The sequence below is a fragment of the Emys orbicularis genome, chromosome 17, assembly GCF_028017835.1.
Source record: "Emys orbicularis isolate rEmyOrb1 chromosome 17, rEmyOrb1.hap1, whole genome shotgun sequence".
NCBI classification, from domain to species: domain Eukaryota; kingdom Metazoa; phylum Chordata; order Testudines; family Emydidae; genus Emys; species Emys orbicularis.
This window is the reverse complement of record NC_088699.1, coordinates 6,554,488-6,579,422: the sequence shown is the minus strand read 5'-3', so window position 1 is coordinate 6,579,422 and position 24,935 is coordinate 6,554,488. Positions and strand designations below refer to the sequence as shown.

Genomic DNA, 24,935 nt, shown 5'->3' with positions numbered 1-24,935 from the left:
GAGGCGCATGGCAGCTTTGCTAGCTGGATCCCAGGGGGGCACACCGCATTAATTCTCGAGAATCTCTAGTCTAAGCGGTTGGGCTCTAGGACAACATTGAATCAAGTGACCCATTTCGTGTCACTCGCCCCGACCGAGGTTGCAGAGAAATGAATTTTCTAAGCTGGTCGCTCTCTTGGGGCACACCCGTGTCTTCTCCACGGCAGCTCAGCTGGTGAAGCTTTCCTCACCTGCCACGGGTTAGCGGCTTGGCTTTTTGCGAAGCGAAGCCACAGGGCGAAACCTTTATTGTGATTTCTATGGAATTATCGCCTCCAAATAAAATATACATGGCGGGGGGTTGGGCCCTGTGTATTTTCCCGGAGGGCATCTTGGGTAATAAACAGCCCTTCAACTGAGATGTATCATTAATATAGATTAAATTATAATCTACATAGAAGTAAATCTCTCTACCTCTGTAGGTATGCGTGTGTCTATATAAATCTCTCTACCTCTGTGTGTGTGCATATCCATCTACTTCAGTATATGCGTGTGTATGATCATTGAGGAAATAGACTTTTCTCTATTTTCTTTATTTTCTGTGTTTATAGAGAAAATAGAGAAAAGTCTATTTCTTCAATGGTCATACACACGCATATACAGAGGTAGATTGATATACACATACCCACACTAATTATACTCCTAATTAGTGTGTGTGTGTGTGTGTAGAGGAAAATATATATATCGGAGTATAGGTTCAATTTACAGTTCATTCCAAATGTGTTTCCAAGGTACCTTTTCACGGACAGTTTGCCAGATGAAATATCTCCTATTATTTTAGGAAGTGGCCCGGTGTCATTAAAATCCAACCGAAAAGAAAGCGCGAGGTGGAGAAACCGCACAGAGAGACAGACGGTGATTTTTTAATGTTTATTTGACGGAACAATCTGACATTAGCTGCTGAGCGGACAATGTCTCCCCCCACGCTGGCTCCAAGCCGTTCGTGTCTGTAGGAAGGGGGGGGGCTCTAGACCCAGCCGGGGGGGGGGGGGTAACTCTGCGCACCTGTTGGTCGTTGCCAAATCGTTCCCATTTTCTTCCCTGGCTCCTTTTGGGGGCCGCCCCTTAGGGTCAATCCTACGTGCTCCTCTTTTCTCACGGTCCCGCCGCAGGCTGCGGAGCAGATAGCAGGAGTCACTCCGGCGGGACCCGGAAAGTGGCTCTTACTTGCTCCTGAGCAGCTGCGGCTCCCCAACCAGCCCCCCCCCCCCCCCGTCAAACAGCCTGGCCAGCGATTTAAAAGCAAACAAACAAAACCACCCGCAACTCTGTGCCGGTCACCTCCGCAGCAAAACCCGCTAATCGACATGGGATTGGTGGGATCCTGGAGAGGCAGCGTACAAAGGTGAAGCGAAGGTGGTCGAGTATCCCCTCCCCGCCAGGAGCCCCGTGTGCACGAGATGTAGGTATCCCAGACATCCATGCCGCCTGCCCATTTCTTCTGGCTCGCAACATTGGAGCCAGGCGTGTGACGGGGCCAAACCCGGCTCTCCTCACTACAGACAGACACAATTCCCACTGAAGCCAAAGGGCCTCGCCTGCTTTGGGATCCGGCCCAGTCCGGGTCTGGCGTGCGATTGCCCTGGATTCCCTGCTGCGGATTCAGCCCTCGGAGGAGCTGCTGCTCACAGTGTTACTAACAACACTTCACTGCAGCGGCTCCTGTGCTAGTGGGGTGCTGGGGAGCGGGATGTTGGGGGGGGGGCAGACGTGTATTTCAAGCCCCCTCCCACCTGACTCTTTCTCGCCTCCCGCCCCAAGCCATGCGGGGAAGAACTCGGTCTGAGCCTGCCCAGTTCTCGCTCATCACTGCTGCCTTAAAAATCACCCCACTCCCTAGCTCTGAGTTTCCCTGCTTGTACTTCCCGCCCTCCCCCCCCCCCCTTCTGCTTTTGGAGGATTGACATGGCCCTTCCCTTAGGGCGAAGTGTCAGCAGAAGCTCGGTTTTCAGCCCAGGCGCTGATGGCACCCAGATTTATTTTAAAATTAGCCCTGGCAATCCCTCAGCTGTCTCCACTTTATCTGTTTTCTTCCCGATCCTGCGATCCAGGCAGAAAGGGCAGCTCTCTCCCTCCTGAGCCAATACAGGAAGGACACCACCATCGAGTCTGGTTTGGGGTAAGGGATAGGAGATTCCCCCTAGTGAAAGTTCAGATCGATTATTGCTGACATCTCAGGCCAGGACCCCCGGCTGTCTGAAGTATTGGCCCCTTAGATCACATGCCTCCAGTTGAGGTCGTTACACGTTGGGTTTCTTTGTCCTGGAGAACAGATACTACCCGCGATTTCTGTCGCCGTGGAGCTCCTGGGCTATTTGGGGAAAGCAAAGCTGCCAATTTTCCTTTTCAAAAACCTTTCCTGAAAACTGATTTCTCTCTCTCTCAACAATAATTAAATGGCTGTCTGTGCCTCTCTCTCCTTTAGAGAGGCTGGTGAAATGCACGCCACAGGTTGAAACAAACAAGCAGTGTAGATAGAGGTAGTGACAGGACCTACCTCTATCTACACTGTTTGTTTGTTTCAACCTGTGGCGTGCATTTGTGTTCTGCTCCGAGCTCAGTGTGTCTGGTTCGCTACATGTGAGCTTTCCATTCATTTCCTATCGAGCCCGGGCTGAAGCTGGGAGGAGGGAAGGGGAGAGGGGAATTGCTGCTTGTGAGAATTGTTATTTTTCATCAATCACTCGCAATTTGTCTAAGTGCACAGGACAGGACACCAGCAGCCCTGCTGACTGAGGTCACAGAGACAACACAGCCGTGGAGAAGAGCAAATTGCATTCGCTCACGAACTCCCAGATCCAAATGACTGGCTTTGCATGAAGAGGGGAGAGAGCGAAAGGTCCATGTGACATGAGGGAAATATGAAGGACTTTGACAGGTCTTAAACGGCCTGGCGCCAAGGCCTGCGTCTACAAGCTAAAAATAGAAAGGGGGCGAGGAGCGGAGATGGGCAAAGATGAAAGAGGGGAAGAGAGAAAACGGAATGGGAAATTCGGTTGAAAGTTTAGATGTTTGCTTAAACTTTTGGGGGGAGGGCTTTGTCCGGGCTAACTGGGGGCACCGGGGAGGAATCGCCTTAAAAGACTCTGTTGCAAGACTTAAACCCTGGGATTCAGGCAGAGGGTTTTCAAGCAGACACACTGTATGGAAGCTCAACATATTGTTTTATATTGATAGCAGTAATCTCGATTCTTTCTCCTCTTCCTCCCTGGCTTCTCCTCTTTGAAATGAACCCACAGCGGTTGGTGATCTAAGCTACGCCTCCCTTAATGCTGGGAGTCTGTTTCATGTTTCATAAAGTGTCACGTTTTAGCTCCCCGATCTGCAATCCTGATGGTAAAGCCCAAGGCTAAGAGGGAGAGGGGGAACTACAAACAGAAGACATGCAAAGAAACCCATGCCTTGTAAACAACTGTAAGTGGCCCTTTTCCCCTCCTGATTCCCCCTCCCTTACCACCGTTTCACCTCGAGGATAGGGGTTATTGTTAGGAAATCGTCTCTATTTATATAAGATAAGTCATCATTAAAAAGAGAGCTAGACCCAGAAGGTTACAGGAGAAGGAAATGGCAGAGAAATGATTAGATCAAAACGCAGAGGACAAAATGAAGAATGTTCTTGCGTATTTGTGGAGCAGAGAGAATCCAAATCTTTCCCCTGGCTTCAGGGTAAACTTCGTGCAGTGTGATACTAGACATGTAACCCCCATACAGTGCTCCATTAACCCCATTCCACGTGGGTTGTCCTATGTAAGATAAAGGACACCTCCATGTACACTTTCACAACCTCACCGCTCTACATTTAGTAGAAGGCCTTAATTATTATAAAATCAAGTAGGCCAAAAAAACTCACACAATCACAAGGGGGGAGATTTTTTGTAATTAATTTGTAGAGGGGATCTCAACTGCCTTACAACCCCCCCCCCCCCCACACACACACACACACATCTCAGTAGTTCCACTGTCTTTGGGATACGCATTTGTATTGCCTCAGTCTTTGTATTCACACTGATTTTTTTACAAATTATTTTCAGAAGAGTTTTTCTCCCTCCGTTTACATTTAGCAAGGTCAGCAATTCCTACTGCTCTGTCCTGTGCTGTATAGGTAGCCCTGCAGTTTGATCCACCAAAGAAGGGTAATAGGGTATATAAACCCCCCCTTTTGTGTGTGGGATTTTAGCAGCTAACAAAGTCAGTCATGCAATCGAATTTTTATAGGAATAAAAAGGGAGTAAGTAACTCTGGGTCTTAAGGAGGACGGGTGTATTAACATATTTAATGAATACGGTGATTGTTAATTACGGCTCACTAGGTGAATAAGGAGAAAGGTATTTTTGATCAAACAAGATCTGAATCTGTTTAGGCACGAATAACAGGAGTACTTGTGGCACCTTAGAGACTAACACGGTGTAGGTTCCTAATCTGTAATTATATAACATAGTGGCTTGGATATGGTGGTGGTGGTGGTGGAGTGGGCGGAAGAGGAGAGATTAATTATTATTATTATTTATTATTTATCCTGTTCAAACGAATTAGGAGACTGTGGAGAACCGGAGCAGCCTGCTTTCTGGAAAACTTAGTAGAAGTGTTGTTGCAAATAGATTTTTCTAACACTTCCCCCCCCCACACACTAGAGGTAATTAAAAATACGGAGTAAATTGTTCTGGGTGATATGGGGGGAGCTGTGATTTTTTTCTCGATCTGAGACTGACTTGTTGCATGTGCAGCTTTATCAGCCTGGGCTTCATAAGGCCAGGACACTCGGTGTCCCGTGAAAAAGGATCCTGGATTTATTCGAGTTAATGTCCTCAATACACCCAGTGCGAAATATTTTTTTTATTATCACGCCGAATTTCAGTGAGACGACTGGCTTTTCGTTTGTGTTTGTAGGCGAAGCAGTTTCCAGTCATCACCTCCTCTTAACTGCGGCATGCAGCCGCCCCTGAACTCTTTCAGGCAGCAGAGAAGAATATATATTGATGTCTCCCCAAAACAATCCTCTGTAGGATTTTCAGAGATGAAGTAAGAGGATGATTCAGATGATTTATTTATTGCACGGTAGCTGCTTTTTAAAGGGGTCGGCATTAATTCACAACAGCTGCGTTTATTATCCGCCAGATTTGAAGTTTGCATTTTGCTCCTTCAGACCAGATCTGAAAGTCGCCAGGACGTTCAGCGCCAGAGCGGCCCGTCGAGTGACTGGCTGGTTGCATTTCCCCGGGACTAAAACGCACCGATTTTGCTTTGCGGCAAAAGCCCCGTTTGGTTTGGATTCGAAGGCCGCTGCCGTCAGCACATTTCCGCAGAGGCGAAAATCCAAAGTCCAAACTGTGTCTAAATGTCAACACATCCTGACCCCCCCCCCCCCCATCCTAACACCTTCCCTTGCAGCTTTTAACAATCCCCCGTGCTCTGGTGAGTTCAAACGACCTCCCGAACCCCTCTGAGCACTCCCTTCTCCCTACTGTAGCTCATTCTGGGCCCCAGCGGCAGAGTGTGAGTTTGGATTTTGTAAGGGGCTGCCAGCCAGAAGACGCCAATCTGGGCCAGGCTGGGTTCTTATCCTAGCCCATCAAGCAACAAGGAAGGGAGCGATAAAACCACCCTCGACAATGGCAAGAGGTGAACCTGCCGCAGGACAATGGCAGGTTGTAAAGTGTCCTGGAGAACAAGTGTTGGGCTTTGATTCGGTTTCCCCTGTGGCGCCAGGGGCTGCCCTCGGCAACCCAGCAAAATGTAACAACAACCAGGGGGCAAAGGGGGAGCTGACCCTTGTTTGGCTTTAGGTTCCTGCTGCTCCAACTCGCCATCAGCCCCACGCCTGTGTCCTCACCTGGCTGGCCTAAGGGAGAACAGACCAGTATCAAAACCCCAGCAGTGAATTCGCCCCCAGCCCTGAAGGAAGGGGGGGTGCACAAGCGTACAGGGAAGTGACAGGGATCACGGGGGGGGGGGGGGCAGACAGGGCAGCTCAAGTGTCAGCGAAACTGCTGACAAGCCGGGCCTAGGTTCGCCGCGGGCCAGAGGTTGCAGCCAGCCGGGGGTGTCTGGATGATGCAGAGCCAGGCATGGCCGCGTGGACGGGCTGGTGCCCGGTACCCTGGGTGTTCATTACACGCACCGCGCCTTAAGGACAGCAGGGCCAGCCCTTGCTCTGGAGGACGAGATCTGTTTCCCGGCGCACAAGGCGAGTGAGACGGACCCATCCCTCCCCTCCAGTCTGCAGCCATCCCAGATGGAAGCTCCCTCTAGCCTGTCTGCTCTTTGCTGCGCGCCGCGGAGGAACGGCGTAAAAAGCTGGAGCTGCGAACAACCGCGGGCTGGGCGGAATCTCGCTCCCCCTTCGGGCTCTCCCCGCGCAGGGGCACTCACAGGCTGCCTTGGCGGCCATCTAGGGGTCACACGCTTCTATTCACCAGCCTGGTGCGTGCAGGGGAGGGGAAGGGGAGAGGCATTTCTCTGGAGGGGGAGGGAGGGGACCAGCGTTTGCATTGCGCCCCATCGGGATTATTGGGGGCTTGGGACAGTTCCTTCGGGTAGGAGGGGGGCGATCTCCCGGCGCCCCCCTCCCCAATCTCCCAGGGAAGCGTCTGGGCCGACGATCAGGCGGCAGGGACAGGAGCCTTGGGAGGATTGCAGGGCGCTGTTTGAAGATTTTTGGGTAAATATGAAGTGACAAGAGACGGGTCTTTATTGTGGAGTCTCAGCCGCCTGGCGCCAAGCCCCTCTTCAGCAAACGGAGCCCCCAGTTAATCAGAACAGATCTCCAAATGGACCTCTTAAAAAGGACACACACACCCCCTCCCCACCCCCAAACAATAGCTCCTGCGCCTTTAACCCCTCCGGGTGACACCCTCTAGCAGACTATCTATCAAGGGGAAGGGGGGGGGGGGATGCCCGGCCATAATCCCTTTGCAAACAGACTCAGGATTTTCCTTCAAGATTATCTGCATCCAGGCGCCCAGTAAACAAACCCTCCGGATCAGTCTTCCCGGGGAGGGAAGAACCAACCTTGAAGCAGGCAGACTAGGGGGGCTTTTTAACGCGCCAAGCTGATGAATAACTTGTCAAGGGATTAGTTCAAATCCTGTGTAAAACTCAGCCGTCAGCAGGATGCGGGAATTTTTTTAAGGGACTATCACTGTCTCTCTGCAGCACCCTAAATTCCCTCTGTTATCAACCCAACCTCTCCTGCTGGCGGCTTTGCCATTCCCCCCACCCACATCGCTAGGAGAAACAGCAGACGGTGCCTTGAGATCGCTCCCACTGAGAAAACGCAACCCCCCCCTCCCTCCGCCTGGCTGACTCCCCCAGAACTGCCTGGGTCCCCTTCAAAGTTTGATCCTCATCAGCCGCACCCCCAGGCACAAAGCAGCGCTTTCCCCCCAGTGTCACTTCCCCAGAAAACTCAGCGAGTTGCAAAACAATCCCCCCGGTGCAGTGGGGAAGCAATGAACGCGGTGCCGCGGTCCAGGCTGGCCAGCACTCACCCCGGGGCGCTTGGCGTGTGATTCTGGAGCTCCATCCCCCGCTGAACGCTGCCTGGCCAACCCCGCCGCCAGTGACCTCGGCCAGGGATTTAAAACGGCGATGCGCCGCGCGGCCGCCCCCAAATACTTCAAGCCTCCCCATGCCTCGCCGTTGCCTGCTCTGACGCCCTTCGCGGTCTGCTACGGTCCAGGAGCGTTTCGCGTTGCATCGATTGGCGGGCACCGCGCGCGGTGGTGGGCCCCACCTAGATTCAGTGTCCAGTATCTGGCGTAGGGCTGGAGTCATAGAGTTTATCTTCCCCCTCCCCCTTCTCCCCTCTACTTCTTATAAAATTAGGGGGTTGCAAAGAAGAGTCCGGGCTTTGAACTGCTAGTCAAAAGCCACTTTAGAGTACGGAGCCAGCGCGCCCTTTGCAAGGCACGTTAAATCAATACAGCTTGATCACAGCAGTGTATTGGGGGCCAGGGTTGCTTTCAGATTTCTCTCTCATTGTACACACATCACGCGCGCACGCACACACACACACATACACACACACACACAACTTGCTAGCACACACAGGCGTATATGCACCAACACTATCTTAGCACAGAGGTATGCGCACACCGCCCTCTCGGTGCACACAAAAAAACACACGGACACACTCTCGCTTGTAGATGCCTACGGCGCATTTACACGTAATATCCCCCCGCGCCACATCTATGACTTGTTAATCTGTGCAACTCCTGCCCTACTCCCGCCCAGGCGAAGCTGGTGTGTGTGTGTGTGTGTGTGTGTGTGCGCGCGCGCGCTCTGCTTTGCACTTCTGATGTGGGCTAGCTCCTGTCTCTCCTGAGGTTTCCACACGACTCTCCGGGCTGCCCCGGTGCCTCTGTCAGCAGTTCCCCGCCTGCGAAGCGCTCCCCGCCGGCAGCAAATTCAGCGCTGACCCGGTATGCGGAAAGGAGCTGGGGGTGGGATTTCGAGCACTTTTCTCTGTCATTGGTTAATATTTTATTCTGTTGACATGTTTTCTTACTGCCGGTGCTTCCGACACCTTCTTTTTTTTCTTCCTTTCCTCCCTCCCTCCCTTCCCTTCCCTCCCCCCCCCCTTACCCCAGATCTTGGCCGGAGCTGTCAAAACCACGCCTATGGAGATCCACAATTGGTCTGAAACGCGTAAAATCAGCAATCAAGGGGGCTTGGCTCATTAGCGAGGGGATCAGCGCAGGAAGGACATGTGAGATAGTCACAGTTTTACAGAGATCAGGACAAGATCTAACCATTCCACTCCGGGTCCTTTCGCCCGGCGCAGCCTGGCCGAAGGCGGATCCGGATCGCACGCCTTCCTGACTCTCCGGGGGCGCCGTGGTGGCCGTTCCCCCCAGACTCGCTGCGGTGGGGAGCCCTTTGAAAGCCCCGCGTGGTTCCTGGGCACAGCCGCGGTTCGGCTTTTGTTTCTATTTTAGTCCGGCGAAGGACTTTACTGCGCCCAGCGCCCGCTCGCCTCGCTGCAACGACAACAAAAAATATCAGGAGCTACCACTATCTCCAACTGCAACCGGGGAGTGTCCGCCGCCGGGAGCTGCTCTCACCCAGCTCTGCCTTTTCCTCCTCCAGAGACTTGGAAGGAGCTCGCTGGGCCAAAACCAGGGCAAGGGGTCCCCTCTTTTCTCCTGGCTTTGTGGATGCACCGATGAGAGATCCAGCCTTCACAGGGACTGCAATGGCTTATCACCCGTTCCACGCTCCCAGACCAGCCGATTTCCCCATGTCAGCTTTCCTAGCGGCAGCCCAGCCGTCTTTTTTCCCGGCTCTGGCTCTGCCTCCGGCGGCGCTGGCTAAACCCATCCCGGACCCTACTTTGGCTGGAGCAGCAGAAGCTGGTCTGCACGTCTCGGCCCTGGGGCACCATCACCAGGCAGCCCATCTGCGATCTCTCAAGAGCCTGGAACCGGAGGAGGAGGTCGAGGACGACCCCAAAGTGACTCTGGAAGCCAAAGAGCTTTGGGACCAGTTTCACAAGTTGGGGACAGAGATGGTGATCACCAAGTCAGGAAGGTATGAACACCCCCCCACACACACACACACCCCGCTTGGTAGCTGCACAAGGGCCACTAAAAGTGATACAACCCCCCCCCCCCGATTCTTCCACCCACTCCTTGCACCTGTGACTTAGATAATTTTTAAAATAATGCACATTCAGGATGAGTAGATTTCACTGATTCGGGGGCCCGCAACCTGGATTGGGGATTTTTCTTTCTTCATTTATTTTTATTTATTTACCAATGTTTTTTTTCCCCCGAGGGTGGGAGGAAGCTGCTGATGAGAAAATCTGATTCAGTGAATGAAATACAAATAAGAAATAGAGGGCTAGTGGATGGCTTGGACTTTGTGGATTTTCTCCCCCACTTTCATTTTTTAAAAGAAAGAAGCAAGATTCCAAATCAAATGTGTATGCAGTAATTGAACACCTTGACCTCAGATTAAATTGGTGTAGCTTGTACTTGTTTAATTTCGTAAAATGGAAACGATTTGGTATATGTAGAGCTCCAGCACTTTCTTCACTGCATGACTGACTAATATTGAGAGTTGGCTTTTTCCCCTCCATATACCTGTATTTAAATATTAACAGCCCTTTTGAAAAATAAACATTAAAAAAATAAGGTTGCAATAGCCCATCTCCCCACCCACACACACACTCCAGGTATCTCTGGCTTTTATCTTTTTCTTTGCATTAGCTCTCTTTTATTTTACATGTAGGATATTTATAAATTCAGCGTTGGTATTGTTTTCGCAAATTATTAGAAACTTGCTCCGTGAAAATATTTGGGTTGGGTTTTTTTAGGGGAAGGAAATTGCTTTAACATGTATCAAGAATGAAATTTTATCTCTAGTCTCAATTTCCTGAGAAATCCACGCTGAGATTTCGACCTTTTTGCTCGTTTTCTGTCATGCGAATGAAGCGAAATGTAAAGAAGCGGCTGGTTAGATTAAAGGGGTGGGGGGAGACAAACCCAGTGTGTGCACTTTTTAAAAACATGGCAAAACACAAAAGAGCCCAGGACGTAGATTTCGGACCTGAACCAGGATTTAAGCTCTACAAGAAGGTTTGATTTTCATAGTAGTTCTGAGACCACAGACCTGTTCCGAATTGCTAATTCGGTGTGAGTTTATTTTTAAAAATTCACTTCGTTTTGAAAGCGGAGGCCCAGGGTCTAGACTTTACAATGTAACAACATGGCTCTAATGCACATTTCCAGTTTACTTAGCAGTGGGCACACGATGGATGCAAACCCAGAGAGAGAGACAGGGCTGGGGGTACGCAGTGCCCGCAGCCTGCGGATTAATAGGTCTCAGACACGGCTGCTGCTTTTCGTTTCATATTTTGTAACAAAAGCGAGCAAACTCTATAGTGCTTCGGATTATTTTTAATACGAAACTATTCTCTTTCTCCTATCGTCTTTTATTCCCTTAGGAGAATGTTCCCCCCGTTTAAAGTGCGTGTGAACGGCCTGGACAAGAAGGCCAAGTACATTTTATTAATGGATATAGTGGCTGCGGATGATTGCCGGTATAAATTCCACAATTCTCGCTGGATGGTAGCCGGGAAGGCGGATCCAGAGATGCCCAAGCGTATGTACATCCACCCGGACAGCCCTGCTACAGGGGAGCAGTGGATGGCGAAACCTGTTGCCTTTCACAAACTCAAGCTCACTAACAACATCTCGGACAAGCACGGATTTGTAAGTATCACCTCCACAAGCGATTGTGGGGGTCATTTTTCGTGCGGGCTGTGATGGTGCAGGAAGCTTTTTTGCATTGTGGCGACTGTCTCGCTAGCTGCCCGTTAAGTGTTGTGTGTTTGTGCATCTGAAGGACAGATGGAAAGCTAGGCATGGGTGAGACAGAAACTGCATCTTAATACATGGATTGTTTTAAAAAAACCCCAAACCGCTGCTATCTTCACCAAGGAGCAAAGGGAAACAAACATAGCTCTGGTGGGCACATTTCAAAAGACATCTCTTGATCACCGGGGTTTGTTTGAAAAAACCAACAAGCGTCAAAATTCTGGGAACTTTGTCGTCAGGTATTGTCGTTTACGAGGTTCCTATGTACTCGCTAAAAATAGACCCAGAAGAACCCACCTATTACCAAAACGGAGGAAAACAAGGGTGCTTGTGCCATGAATTTAACTGCCCCCGTTAGAAATAGGCAACATATTTCCCCCAGCAGACAGTGCAGTTTGAATGTGCGCTTATCATCTGTAAATAGTAAATCACCAGCTCTTATCACGACATTTTAATTCATAACACACATAGCGGGCCTTAAAATGCATGGGATCCATCACTCTTAATTAAGATTAATCGCCGTGTCGATTATGTGTGTGTGTGTGTGTACACACCCCCTAACATGTTCACTTGGGCCTTTGAGTCAGTATGAATTGCGAATTTCAGACACATGGTGTAGGCACATGCTACCTTAACCGCCTCAAATGTCTACGGTTGGGCGGAGGGTAAATGGAAGTGGTTGCACGTTCTAGATGTTATGGGTTTTGTAATTTGGAGAGGACCCTGACATATTCCCTATTTCAATTCCAGGGTGAGTTATTGAAAACCATGTAGTAAAATCCATTAAACAGTGGGGAGCAGGGGGATACAGGCTCTGCGCCATAACAATAAGTGGAAAACTTTTTTTTTTTAAATCAGCTTTGGAAGGAAGAACTCTTAAGAACATGGCATTGTGGGTTTAAATCCTTACACCATTTGCTTCATGTTTGAGTCACGCGGGTGACGGCCAATGCACTACTCATTTTCCTCCCTTAAAATATGCCAGATCAGTTTCCTTCACTGGGCCTGATCCTGCCAGTCCTCACTCACTGTAAACCCTCCTGGATTTAAACGTGAGCTGGAATTGCTAGGAGATTGCCTGCAGTGTAATAATTATAAACTCATGTAATTGCATAATTGCTCTAACATTTGTAACTGCAGGACTACAGAGCAATCTACTTGGCAGACCAGTCACCAGAACCTGGGAGAGATTGGGACGGTGTGTATGAGAAAGTGTGTGTGTGGGGGGGGTTACATCTGTAAAAATGATTTGGGATTAAATACAGTTGCCGAAATGAGATCGGGGGAGACTGTGATCTCTGAGAGGATTTCAGTGTGAATGGGCAAGTCCTGAATGACCTGTTTGATCACTTGACTTTTTGGTGGAGCAATAAAGGAAAATAGAGGGTCATTTCATAAACCCTTAAGGTTTGTTGTTTGGTTTGGTTTTGGCTGCAGAATCGCCTCCCTTTAAATGAAAGGTAAGAGGTGTCTGAGGGCAACAGGGTAGAGTGGGGAGCACACTAAGAAGCCATGCTCTCTACAGGTGCAACTGAAGGAGAGGCCAGCCCGCATATGGGCAAGGCTGGGTGTCCGCTGCAAAATTCAATATCTCGGGGATCTTGGTTAAAACCGGTCTTGGTATATTTCAGCTGGTAGATGGCTGAAGTGACCCACCTGTCTTAGTTTCACTGGGAGTATGGAAAGCTTATTTTGTTATTCCAGGAAGCAGAAGTCTCCTTGCAGAGACGGATTTTTTTAAAGTCTATCAAACGTCCCTATTTATTTTTTTATTGATCATCTTCCTCGCCTAGTGAACAAAAAATCGAAGTGTCTTAGCAATTTGCAGATATCCACAGCATAGAGAGGATCTGAACTAGGGAGAGAGATGTTTATTCTTCCATTAATGCCCGGTGAAGGGGGGCGCGAAGGGAGGGAATCAGAGCTCACAAACAAGCTGTCTTTAGCCTTTGGACAAGCATTTGGGGCGATAAAGAGAAAGTTCATCGTCCTATGTTTTTGATATGGTAATTAACTGGGATTTGGAGATGGTGGTTTGTCAGTCAATCCATGCCACAGGCAGTCAGCGCCCACTCAAGGGTGGGTGGGGGCTGCACCCAACAGCAATATGGGCAATAGAAGGCATGAAAAATCTCTCAGGTGAGGAGATTACTTTGTCTAGATAGAAAAAGAACTGGCCCGTTCGATAATACATTGCGCTCTGTTTCGAGAATGCAATGTGTAAATCAATAGCAAGAGAGTATAAGAAATAGCTTTTTATTATTCAAGGAAAGCTAGTGGGATCTAACATTTTGAACGGTTCCTCTTCATCAATTCAATATTTTTGGTGTGTGTTGTTCTCAAAAGGCCGGCGTGTATTAAATCGGAAAGATCAGGGTTTAGTCTGTGCCATCTGGTCATGGAAGGGATGAATTTTTTTAAAGGAATGCAGATTTACAGCCTGAATGGGAATTTTTGCACCATTTCCTTTATAAATCCCGTCTAGATTACATCGATATAATATTGATCTGACAGGTCACCAGCAGGTGACTATTTTGGGGTTAAAATTGTTTTTTTATTGCCTTCTACAGCAAAATGAAGTGACAATTATTTAGCCACTTGGGCAATAGTATTTTACAATAATTAAGAATTCACCAGCCAGCAACAATTTTGTTTCGGTAATATTGCATTTAATCCTGAACACATCAGGTTACCGAATTATTAAATCAAGAACAGGCAAGAAAATACTTTAGTTGTGTGATTTGAAAGGGGGGAGAAAAGGAATTTAGAATTCGCAACAATTGTGTTCTTTTTCAGAGCAATTTAAGCTAATTAAAATGAGTATTTGACCCTTCTTTCAAATTGTGGTTCTGGTTTAGAAATATTTCCAAATGCTCTAAAATTAAAAAAATAAGGAATACAGAATTGCTTTGACTGCTGGCGACAGTTTCAGACACCTGATTAGGGAGCAAATGCTTGTTCATCTGTAATATCTTCATCTAAAACATAAAATCCACGTGGATCGTGGCGTGAAACAATCCTTTCACTATTCCAGTAGCTTACTTGGGAACATATTTTTCTGTTGCAGTCAACTGCGGTGAGATAACCCACTTCTGCGCTGTGTGAGATAATTTTATATAGATATATATTGCTAGAAAATATGCAGTGGAGACTGGGCTCTCCCTTCATTCTCAGGATTGTAATAATCTGGGGAGAGATATTTTGCCTCCTTATCATTATAGTCATCAGACTGCATTTTTAAAGAGCATTTACAAAGAAATTGCAACAAGCCTTTTTCTTCCAAGTGACCTGATCAGTAGAGGCCAGATTGTAAAAAATGACTTATTATAAGGGGGGGGGAACCCTCCTTTTGGTATGAATGGGGGAATCCTGCTTAATATTTGATAGCAGGCTCTGAGTCTAGGAATTCTACAGGGGAGATTGGTTTGTATTTGCTCGATTTCAGTCATTCGCTCATTTCCTAACCCACAGACCATATTGAACTCCATGCACAAGTACCAGCCCAGGTTTCATATAGTGCGAGCCAATGACATCCTAAAGCTTCCCTACAGCACCTTCCGGACGTATGTGTTCCCTGAAACAGACTTCATAGCAGTCACCGCATATCAGAACGATAAGGTAAGGGGACAAAGGGGTTGTTTTTTAAATGAACTTTTTCTTCTTGAGCAGATGTAGGGATCCGATCCTGCTTCCCCTGAAATCCCTGACTTCAGGATGGGATCAGGATCGGTCCCCCGGGGAGGAATCCAAGCAATGGGAATTGGACAAGGACTCCGATGCCCTTATAAGTCTCCTGTTCTGCTGCCACCTACTAATATTAGCCTGTTTAGCTCGCGGTTGTTAGTTTTAAAGAGTCCAACTATTTGGAAATCGAGTTTGCTAACTCGGGGGAGATAAAAATCAAAGCAGGGAGTTAATTGTGTGTGTGTGTTTTCTGATTCTGCCTGAGCCAGCCGGATGAAACATGCTGCTTGGGCTTAAGACAAGTCGGGGGGGCAGTGCTTGGGGGAGTGGGAGCGAAGGGAGAGATTTCACAGACAGGTGCCCCCACATGAGGAGGCAGTACCCCACTTTCCCCCTCCCGGGAGCCTGTTTTTTCTTTTCTTTTCTTGTTGGTTCTTTGGCACGGGGACCGAAGAGTTTTGCTCAGTAGCTTTCAGATACTAAGGAGATGGAAATGATGAAGCATGAGGAGCGTTCGGAGGGAATTACCTCTAAAGGCAGCTTTTGCTGAGGAGCACAGTAAAATGACCAAGAAGATAGGCTAATTCAATAGCTTTCAAGATTAACCAGGGTTAGCCTTTCACTTGGGGGGGGGGGGGTGCCGGAGAACAACAAGCAAAGCTTTGGAGATGGGCGGGAAATCTTTGATTCTCGTGGTGCTTTAGCTGGGTTTTGTTCTTCAGACTTGACCGGTTTTTAGCGCCCCCCCCTCCCCAAGAGGTTTTACACACACCCCACCCAAAAGCTGACCGGCACCTCCACTCCTGGCTGCTGATGTTAATTGACAGGTCTGTCTGAGGGTCCTGGTGGGCTTGTTTCCCTCGTAAAGTTTATGGCAAAGAGTCACAATCGATTAAAGAACACTTAGGTTGCAGCATCGCCGCAAGCTACCGCAACGCAACTCAGCACTTGTTCCAGCCTGGTTCTTTCTGATGGGCTACACACACACACACACACGCACACACACACACACACACCACCCATCCTGCAGGTCTGACACACACACACACACACACACACACACACACACACACACACACACACACACACACACACACACACACACCACCCATCCTGCAGGTCTGCAAGCTAGGAGGGTGTATAGCCAGCTGTCACTGACTACTCATCTCTTCAGACTAAAACCCTGCTTTGGGGCGGTATTTCTGATCAGTGCAGTTTAAGGGAGATGGATGAGTGGAGTGAGGGGCAGTTTAGGGCTGGAAAGGGACAGATCTATTATACCTGCTTTGCTAGGTATGCACTGCCTCTTCCCCGCTGTCTATCCTGGCACAAAATAAAACCTGCTTGGTGGAAAAGCTGGGAAGTAAAAGGGGGATTAAGCAATTTGTTTTTACAGAAATAATGTGGAGCAGATCAAACATGCATTTTTAAAGCAACCATCGAGGGGACATATTTCAAAAGCATGAATTATTGAATGCCCTCATGTCGCCAGCACCATAAGTTAGTCTCTGGGAGAGATAAGAATAGCTTTTAACCAACACAGCAATGTTTAGTCGCCATCTTCCCTCCAGGGGGCCGTGAAAAATAACTTCCTATCATTAAAACTCTATTAATAATTCAGGCCAAACCTCAGCATCATTTTTAATAACGCATGCGGTGTGTTAAACCGGGGATTGTGTGTGTTTCAAACCGTTTGAAACAGAACCTAAATAGGACACTGACATTCTGCACCGTTGAACTTTGGAGGTTAGCACAGGTCAAGCGACCAAGCTACAAGGTTGCTCTTTATTTTTATTTCCCATCACTTTTTAATGACTAATATTTGTCTCATCGTTGCTGTTTTAAAGGGCGATTTTACATGTATTTCCACACAGTCCAAAAATATGTGTGTGTGTGTGTGTGTGTGTGTGTGTGTGTGTGTGTGTGTGTGTGTGTGTGTGTGTGTGTGTGAGAGAGAGAGAGAGAGAGAGAGAGAGAGAGAGAGAATATTTTAACCCTTTCTGCATAAAACCTTGTCTCTAGGATAATTTACACAGCTTATTGTTGTTGTTTTCAGATCACCCAGCTTAAAATCGATAATAACCCATTTGCAAAAGGATTCAGAGATACCGGGAATGGAAGGCGAGAAAAGAGGTAAAATTGTTATCCGAGCTAGAATGTTTTAGTCTCGTGGTAACATGGATATTTCCTTCTTCCTTCCCTTTGTTTTTGATATCCAAAAGTTACTTGAGAGATTTCAGTGGGGATTTAGTTTAGCCCAAAGTAATATTTACAACGGGTGTTGTAAAGCGATTCCACCTTCCCCTATCCCCATTAACAAGGTGGAACCATGAGTGTATCTATTGGGACGCACCACAGAGATAATGTTTAGTAATGACTTTTTCTTTTTGAAGGAAACAGCTCACTCTCCCCTCCCTGCGGATGTATGAGGAGCAGTGCAAACCTGACCGAGATGGGGGCGAATCCGATGCTTCCTCGTGTGATCCTGCCCCAGTGCGCGATACACTTCACTCCCCATTGGGTACAGCCCCGAGTCCCCTGAGACTCAACCGCAGCAGCAGAGGTAATTAGACAATACACTCCAGAAGTCAGCATGAACGTCTGTTAAAAAAGGAAAGTGGTGATTTTTCTCTCTGCCTTCTCTGAACAAAAATGGCCAGACTCGAATCTGATTTACATCCTAAAGCCTTCCTAGGAATGGCTTCGAATTAACAGAGGTGTAACTCAAACCCCAAGGTTGTTAACTGGAAAATTACTTTTTTCCACCCACTAGAACTGAGAGGTATTTGTAAGTCAAATCCAAATGGGAAGATGAGAAAGAAAAGAATAGATTCAAAAATTGTAATTTAAGTAACTTCCCTGGCGTGTCAGATTTCAGGTATGTCTTGGCTCCTCATTCGGCAATGATATAGGTGCCACTTTTAAATACAGATTAAAAACAGGCGCGGAGTGAATTCTATCCCACTTCCGACTGATTGCAAATTCGGGGTTCAGACCAGCGGGAAGAAAAATGTGCACAACCCAAACGAGAAGGAGGTAGAGAGGTTGATCAGTACAACAGAACCAAATGTTACGACTGAAGAAATGTAGCTGAGGAGGGGGGGATGCATACCTTATTTACAGCTTCTAACATTTTCCTGTTGTAAATTTGTGTAAACAACAGGCTGCATAAACGTAATTATGATGTTACATAAGCCTTACTGGCTTCCAGAACTCCTTTCTGGAGCGTTACTCTGGTTGCAAAAGGTAAATTAAACCCCCCTCCACAACAATCCCTAATTTTTCAGAGGGGAGAACTTGGAGGCTCACATCTAGTAAATGGAAATAAAACTCAGCAGCTCTCTCATTGTAGTTTTCAGCTACCATGTTTGGCACTGACACAGTGTCAGTGGATTTGCTGCTTTTAAAAAAAATCCTTTCCCTCTATTTTAGGCCTGCCTCTTTGGCTTGCAAAAATTAATGAAATTGCAGAAATATTATTTACCTAATACCAGGGCTTATGACACACCTGGCCCTCTTGAGTGCTTTTCAGCTAAATCCATTAAACCAGCAATGAATATATATCTCAAACTAAGGAATTTAACTTAAGCTGCCTCAAACTTTTTGCTCTCTGAATCACAACTAGTCCGATATTATTTAAATCCGGATGTGTGAAGTTACCTGCCGAGATGGGATCTTTGCTACCTCAGACTACAGAGATGCTTGTATGCATGATCGATTCTGTTGCGAAATATGGTTCAATTCACTATTTTCCCTCTCCACAATGATGTGTATTTTGATCAGTGCTTTTTCAGAACAGATCATGACATACTTATTTCATGGTGATTTAATCTGAACAACCCCCTCCCTTTCTAATCGGCCCATAAGGTGCATTTACACTTAATCTAGCTATACCATAAATGAATCAATTATTTTCGAATACTGCACATACTCCTTCCTTTCTCGATGGCTTTTGCTTTGTTTGAACCCGCGGAGCACGTCATGAGCTAGGCAGACCAGGGTGAAGATGAAGCTAATTGATAGGATGCTGTCATATATTTTGGTGCCCTTAGCAAATATGTTCTTCCTGTTTGGCAAAGCGGTGCTAATCCCCTGTGCCTCACAATTACCCGTTTATAAAGGTCTAATTCTCTCCTCCCCCCCGAAAAATAGATTGAATTTCTTCAATGAATAACCAGGGTTCCCCCCGCCCAAAACGGTGGAGATTTTAGTAGCATCCCCCCCTCCCCCAGTTGATTGCTGAGTTTAAATAGAGCCAGGCAGACAGGGCCGGCTGGGGAAGGCAGGTTGCCATGGGTGTGCGATACAAGGGGGGAGAAGGGGTTTGGGCAGCAGGGCAGCCTGCACCGGGGCTGCTGATTGCAGTAGAAGGCCGGGGGGTGATTCCCGTTGCCCCCCAGCTATGCGAGCCCCCCGGGGCACGGGATGGGCCCGCGTTTCACACACACCCCCTTTCCTTGCAGAGGAGAAATCCTGCCCGGAGAGCGACCCGGAGCTGGAGAAGCTGCCCGAGGAGCGGCCGGCCCGCGGGCCCAGCCCCGGCCCGGAGGAGGCCAGCCCGCGCAGCAGCCCGCGGCTGCCGGAGGAGCGCAGCCGGGAGAGACCCAGCCCGGAGAAGCCCAAGGGGCTGGAGAAGGACAAGCCCGAGGGGCGGCGGAAAGAGCCGGATGCCTCCAAGAAGGAGGCGGAGGGCGGCGGGCTGAGCAAAGAGTCCTTCGCCCCCCTGATGGTGCAGACAGACAGTCCCCCGCACCTGAGCGCCGGCCACCTGCAGAGCTTGGCGCTCTCCGGCCTGCACGGGCAGCAGTTCTTCAACCCGCTGGGCGCCGGGCAGCCGCTCTTCCTGCACCCGGGGCAGTTCGCCATGGCCCCCGGGGCCTTCTCCGCCATGGGCATGGGACACTTGCTGGCCTCGGTGGCCGGCGGGGGCCTGGAGAACGGAGCCCTGGCTTCGACTCAGGGGGCGGCCGGGACCGCCACCCCCTTCCCCTTCCACCTCTCCCAGCATATGCTGGCCTCTCAGGTAAGCGGGGCTCGCCGGAAGGGGCTGGGACAAGCCACGGTTCCCCCCCCCCAATACTCAACCCGGACCCCGATTTACTTCCCTCCCTTTACCCTTCCCACGAATGTATCCCCCCATTTCACCCCCTTATCCCGCATCTGCTTCCGTATTTAATTCCCCCCTTCATTGCCCTAGTTAACCCCCCTTCCTTCTCTTCTTACCCCCCATCTCCTGCTTAGAAATGGGGGGGGGGGGGGTCCGGAGCCTGGGGTCCCCGCACGGCTGAATTCGTGCCAGGGCTAGAGCCCAGCACCTCTGGGCTGGCTGCATCAGCTCGCAATGGAAAACAATGGCTCTTTCATTGTGTCCCCAGGCCATCCCATTCCCCCCTCCCCCCTCTCCTGGCTCCCTGGGCAGCGGGAGGCTGGGTTGTTACCGGTCACTATCCCAGTCCCCTTCGCTGATTGAATCGGATTCCACATTGCTTGCTTCAAATACCTCTCGGCTGTTTCACTGGCCGGAGAAATGCGGCTGGTTGAAGCAGGGTCACGTTTCGGATCGGGCTATCCGGAGAGCAATTCGGTGCGGTTCCCTAGCCAGCCTGGGACTTTTGAAAACAAAATCAATCAACCCATCCAGGAGACAGGGGAGACCGAGTGCCTGATAGCGGCATTATCGCCTGCTTTCTTCTGCAGGAGCAATGCTATTCAGCTGCCCACCCGAGGGTCCCTTTATTTCTATCCGTGACATTTGTCTCCGGCCAATAATATATCATCCTCCCTTTGGTCCTGTAACACTTTAATTCGTTTAGATGCAGCCAGATCTGAAGGGTAACAAATCAGCCCGCGGAGATGCTCGGCCCTGACCCCGTTTTAAAAACCCCAGTTACAGGGGTATTGAATTGATACAGAATAAAACGTGTCTAGCTCCAGTCTCTCCTTGAGTGTGAGTGTGTGTAATGTGCAGGAGCCAGGACTGACCTTCCATTCCTACAGAGCTTTACGAGGCGAACCCGGGCGAACCTTTCCGACCGGGTACAGTCGTGATTACTTTCCAGCTGCTTGCTTGTTGCTAATGCAAACAGGAGATACATGGGAATTATGGACGCGCCTATCCACTTCTGTGCCTTTCCCTAGCTTTGAACAGGGTGCTCAGCGCCAGGGTGAATCCTGAGTCAAACCCAGCAGGCTGGCGCTGCTGGAGCCTGTAACGATCAGTGCTAGAGGGGGTAGCTGCGTTCAAGGCTCATTATGTCCCCCCAAATCAGAGGGGCCCATAAGGAGCATGTCTAGTAAGTGGAAAGGGCCCGATTCTGCCCACTGACTTCAATGGGAGAAAGATCCAGCCTATTTCCACTGGCCAAAACTAGGGTTGTGCCATCTTCAAAATGTGTGTGTGTGTGTGTGTGTGTGTGTGTGTGTGTGTGTGTGTGTGTCAACCCAACTACACCAAGATGTCATTTAAACCGTCTAATTTATCGATCCTACTTAACTGTGTGTCTTAATGTGATTAAACTTGTGGTGAGGATGCACAGACCTGGGAGACAGGCTAGAGCCGAGAGGGAAGATGTTGCTTTTTATGTCCTAGTGGAGACCTGTTCAAGGCAGAGCCTTATTGTGGTGTACTGCTCTAGCTTTTCAACAGGCGTTTCTCTGGTAGGGGTTTCAGGCTGCCCAGCAGACGTGCTAGTTAACTTCATTTCTATTGATCAGGTCTGATCCTCTCCCCATTTATTACAAGATCCTTTAGGAACTCAACAGGTTACCTTCATCCCTACCTATTCCTTGAGCAGTGCCCCAGCCTAATTAAGAGGGCATTGCTTCTGTGCTCGGGACTGTTTCAGCAGGTTGATTCCTTTCACGGTTCCCTGACGTTTAAATCTCTTTTGCTGCATACAGGGTGTATTGTTTCAGTGGGAAATTTGGAATAAAAGGGTGCAGGATCTGATATGTGGCATAGATTTATTAGTAGAGAGGAGGCACAAATTTGTGGCATCTCTCTTGCCCCAGAGGGATGGAAAGTGCTGAGCTGGGTGGGTGAGAGTGTTGGAAGAAAATATTCCATTTCCATTAGTTAATGAGTTTGACTTGATTTTGCGCTGCTGGTGGAAGGTCATTTATGCTCCCAGAGGACAGAGAAGCTCACCCAATGCAGAGACAATTGACAGACAAGCCTCTGTCTCTTGGGCTCTGCGTTTGAAGTGATACACAGGAGCTTGGCTACTTCGACTTCCTCCTGGGTCCCCGGGATGAAATGCCCTGGTCCCAGGTCTACCATCCTTTCTCTGGGGCATTGGTTGGTTCCCCATCCCTGGTCCCCCAGCTTCCTTCCAATGAACTGGACGCAGGTGCCAACCCCTTTCACCTGGAGTCTGCTCTCCTGGCCTCTTACCTTGGCAGTAGATTCTCTCCTAATCCTTTGTTTTCAAAGATATCAGGGTGGCTCACCTGGATTTTCTGGTTGCCTGGCATTCTTCCCCCTGCCCCTCAGCTTGCGATGTGGCCAGTTCCCACCACCAGGCGCTCTTAAAACTCTCCTGCTTTGTCTCTCTCTTGCAGGGAATTCCGATGCCCACCTTTGGCGGACTCTTCCCTTATCCGTACACCTACATGGCAGCTGCGGCCGCCGCCGCCTCAGCGCTGCCAGCGACCAGTGCGGCTGCGGCCAGCTCCCTGTCCCGGAATCCCTTCCTGAGCAGCACCCGCCCTCGCCTGCGCTTCAGCCCGTACCAGATCCCCGTCACCATCCCACCCAGCACCAACCTCCTGACCACCGGTCTGCCCGCCAGCCTGAACCCAGGCTCGGAAGGCTCCAAACCCAGCAGCAGCAGGGAATCCAGCCCCCTCCCAGACCTCCCTTTGCACAAATCCAGCAGCCAGAGGGGCTCCCTCTCTCCCAAAAGCTCCCTGAAAGATTCCATCAATGAACTGCAGAATATCCAGAGACTGGTCAGTTGCTTGGAGAGCCAAAGGGAGGTGTCACCCGGCAGGGAGTCCCCCAAGTGACTGGCTGAGCTGCCAACACGCCAGCCCGAAGGGCTGAGAAGCACTGGGATTTTGTACAGCACAGTATAAATATTTATTTAAAAAAAAACAAGGGAAAAAAAGGGGAGGGGGCCAGGCAGTTAAAGACAGGGATACAAGTGTGATCCATACAGACACCCAGACAAAGCAGAGGCCAAGTGAATGATCCACAAGCAAAATATCCCGTAGCCAGGAGTAATTATGGGAGACTATTCCTCCCTCCCTCCCCACCACTCTCCACTCAGACCCAGGAGAATATAATGGATAGGATCTCCCCTCCCTAAACCCAAATCAGGAGAAAATACGGCGAGTATCCTTCCCTCCCCTCCTCAGTCCCACTGGTTTGGACTCCAAATACATCTGGAAAAGCAAAAGGACTCCAATCTGCAGCGTAACTTTCTTGATCAATGGATTACCCATAACACATGCAATTTCCGGGATGGCGAAAGAATGTACCAGTCATTCCCTTAAAGAGACTGCGGGAAAGGTGACTGATGTTTTCTATAGGGACTGATTTCTGAAGGGAGGAAGATGCTTTCAAACCCCCCCCCCCCCCGCACCTAAAACAGACAATTTTAAGAGGAAAATAATAACTCTGGGCGAGACTAGTGACTATGAACATGTGTGTAACCTGATTTGTCAGGGGGAAAATGGAAATAAACTGTCGTCAGCTCTATTGCATCCACCACTGATTTCAAAGGCCACCAACACGCAGAACTGGTACAGGCAGTGTGACATGGCGGTTTTGGAATCTACCTGTGTACCAGAAAAAAATATTTATGAAATAAATGAAAATTTGTGTAAATAAGCTATAAGGATCCCAGAATATGCAAATTGGTATTAATTTATTCAGTTGTACATTGTTGTGTACATAATATTTAGAGTTTAACTCATCGCATTTAATTTTTTTTCATTTTACATGAACATATATATTGTAAATGAAAAAAATATTTAGCTCTTTGTGATTGAAGGAGAACTTGGTTTCTTTAACTGTGTTTTAAAATGTTGTTTATCCCGCCTGTTCTCTAGGACAATCATGTGCCATCAGTATACACTTTTCAGTCATTAAAATCAGAGTTCAATTCTTTAAGGAACTCTTACAATGAAAAAATCTTTACAGTGCGGGGTACAGGAAATGCAGGAATAAACCTCAGGTTTTTATTTTTCACTCCAGAACAAAAAAAGAAATATAATAAATTTAAATATCACATGGACTGTGCGCTATATTTGTTTTAAAATTAAAAATATACAGGATTTGAAATGTGCTGGTTATTCGGGTATCTATCTGTTCATTTTTTGATGAATTCTCTCACATCTTTCAATAAAAAATATTCTAAGAAGCTTCGCAAGTTTGGTGTTTTTCATCTCTCCTAGCATTTCAGAAGGATTCTATGTGGGTTATTTACTTTAGTCTAACGTTTGGGAGTAGGGAATTCCGAACCCCCCCCCTCGAAATTTGAATAGCCCAGCATGCACGTCGAGTTCTGAGTGGAGATTTTGATCACCCTAAGAAATTAAAACCACTAACAATTTTTTTTATGTCAGGGCTAACTACGACTGGGATGACATCATTCTTACCAAGAGTAAGTCTGAGAGCCTTCAGTTAACTACAGTAATGCAGGTTCATGCAGTGAGCTTGCAGTTAGCCACGTGCTTAACTTTAGCACGTGAACAGTACTGACAAGTCACGTGCTAAACACTTAAGCACCTGCATAACTGGTTGCGGCTTTATTTTGCTTTAATTAACACAAAGGATTGCGGGGGGGGGGGTTTGATTCTATATCACCCTCATTCCCTGCACCTTTGGCTTTAGATTTTGTTTTAAAGAGTAAATGATTAACCCAGGAGGAGGAACCGAACTAGCTGGGT

At 48.5% G+C, this 24,935-nt stretch overlaps 1 protein-coding gene across 1 annotated transcript; it reads left to right on the top strand.

The window, feature by feature from the left end:
* Nucleotides 1-9,202: 9,202 nt before the first annotated feature.
* On the top strand, nt 9,203-23,048 carry TBX2 (T-box transcription factor 2). The gene is made up of 7 exons (XM_065418297.1): nt 9,203-9,567; nt 10,985-11,252; nt 14,829-14,975; nt 17,098-17,174; nt 17,435-17,604; nt 19,505-20,064; nt 22,602-23,048. Exons 1-7 carry the CDS (start codon nt 9,203-9,205, stop codon nt 23,046-23,048), a joined length of 2,034 nt encoding a protein of 677 aa, XP_065274369.1.
* Nucleotides 23,049-24,935: the final 1,887 nt, after the last annotated feature.

Excerpts from the sequence above, each read along its gene's own strand:
- TBX2 (XM_065418297.1), top strand. The coding sequence starts at position 9,203 with ATGAGAGATCCAGCCTTCACAGGGACTGCAATGGCTTATCACCCGTTC. Across the intron at positions 17,175-17,434 it reads AATGGAAGGCGAGAAAAGAG|GAAACAGCTCACTCTCCCCT; the intron begins GTAAAATTGTTA and ends TTCTTTTTGAAG. Across the intron at positions 20,065-22,601 it reads AGCATATGCTGGCCTCTCAG|GGAATTCCGATGCCCACCTT; the intron begins GTAAGCGGGGCT and ends TCTCTCTTGCAG.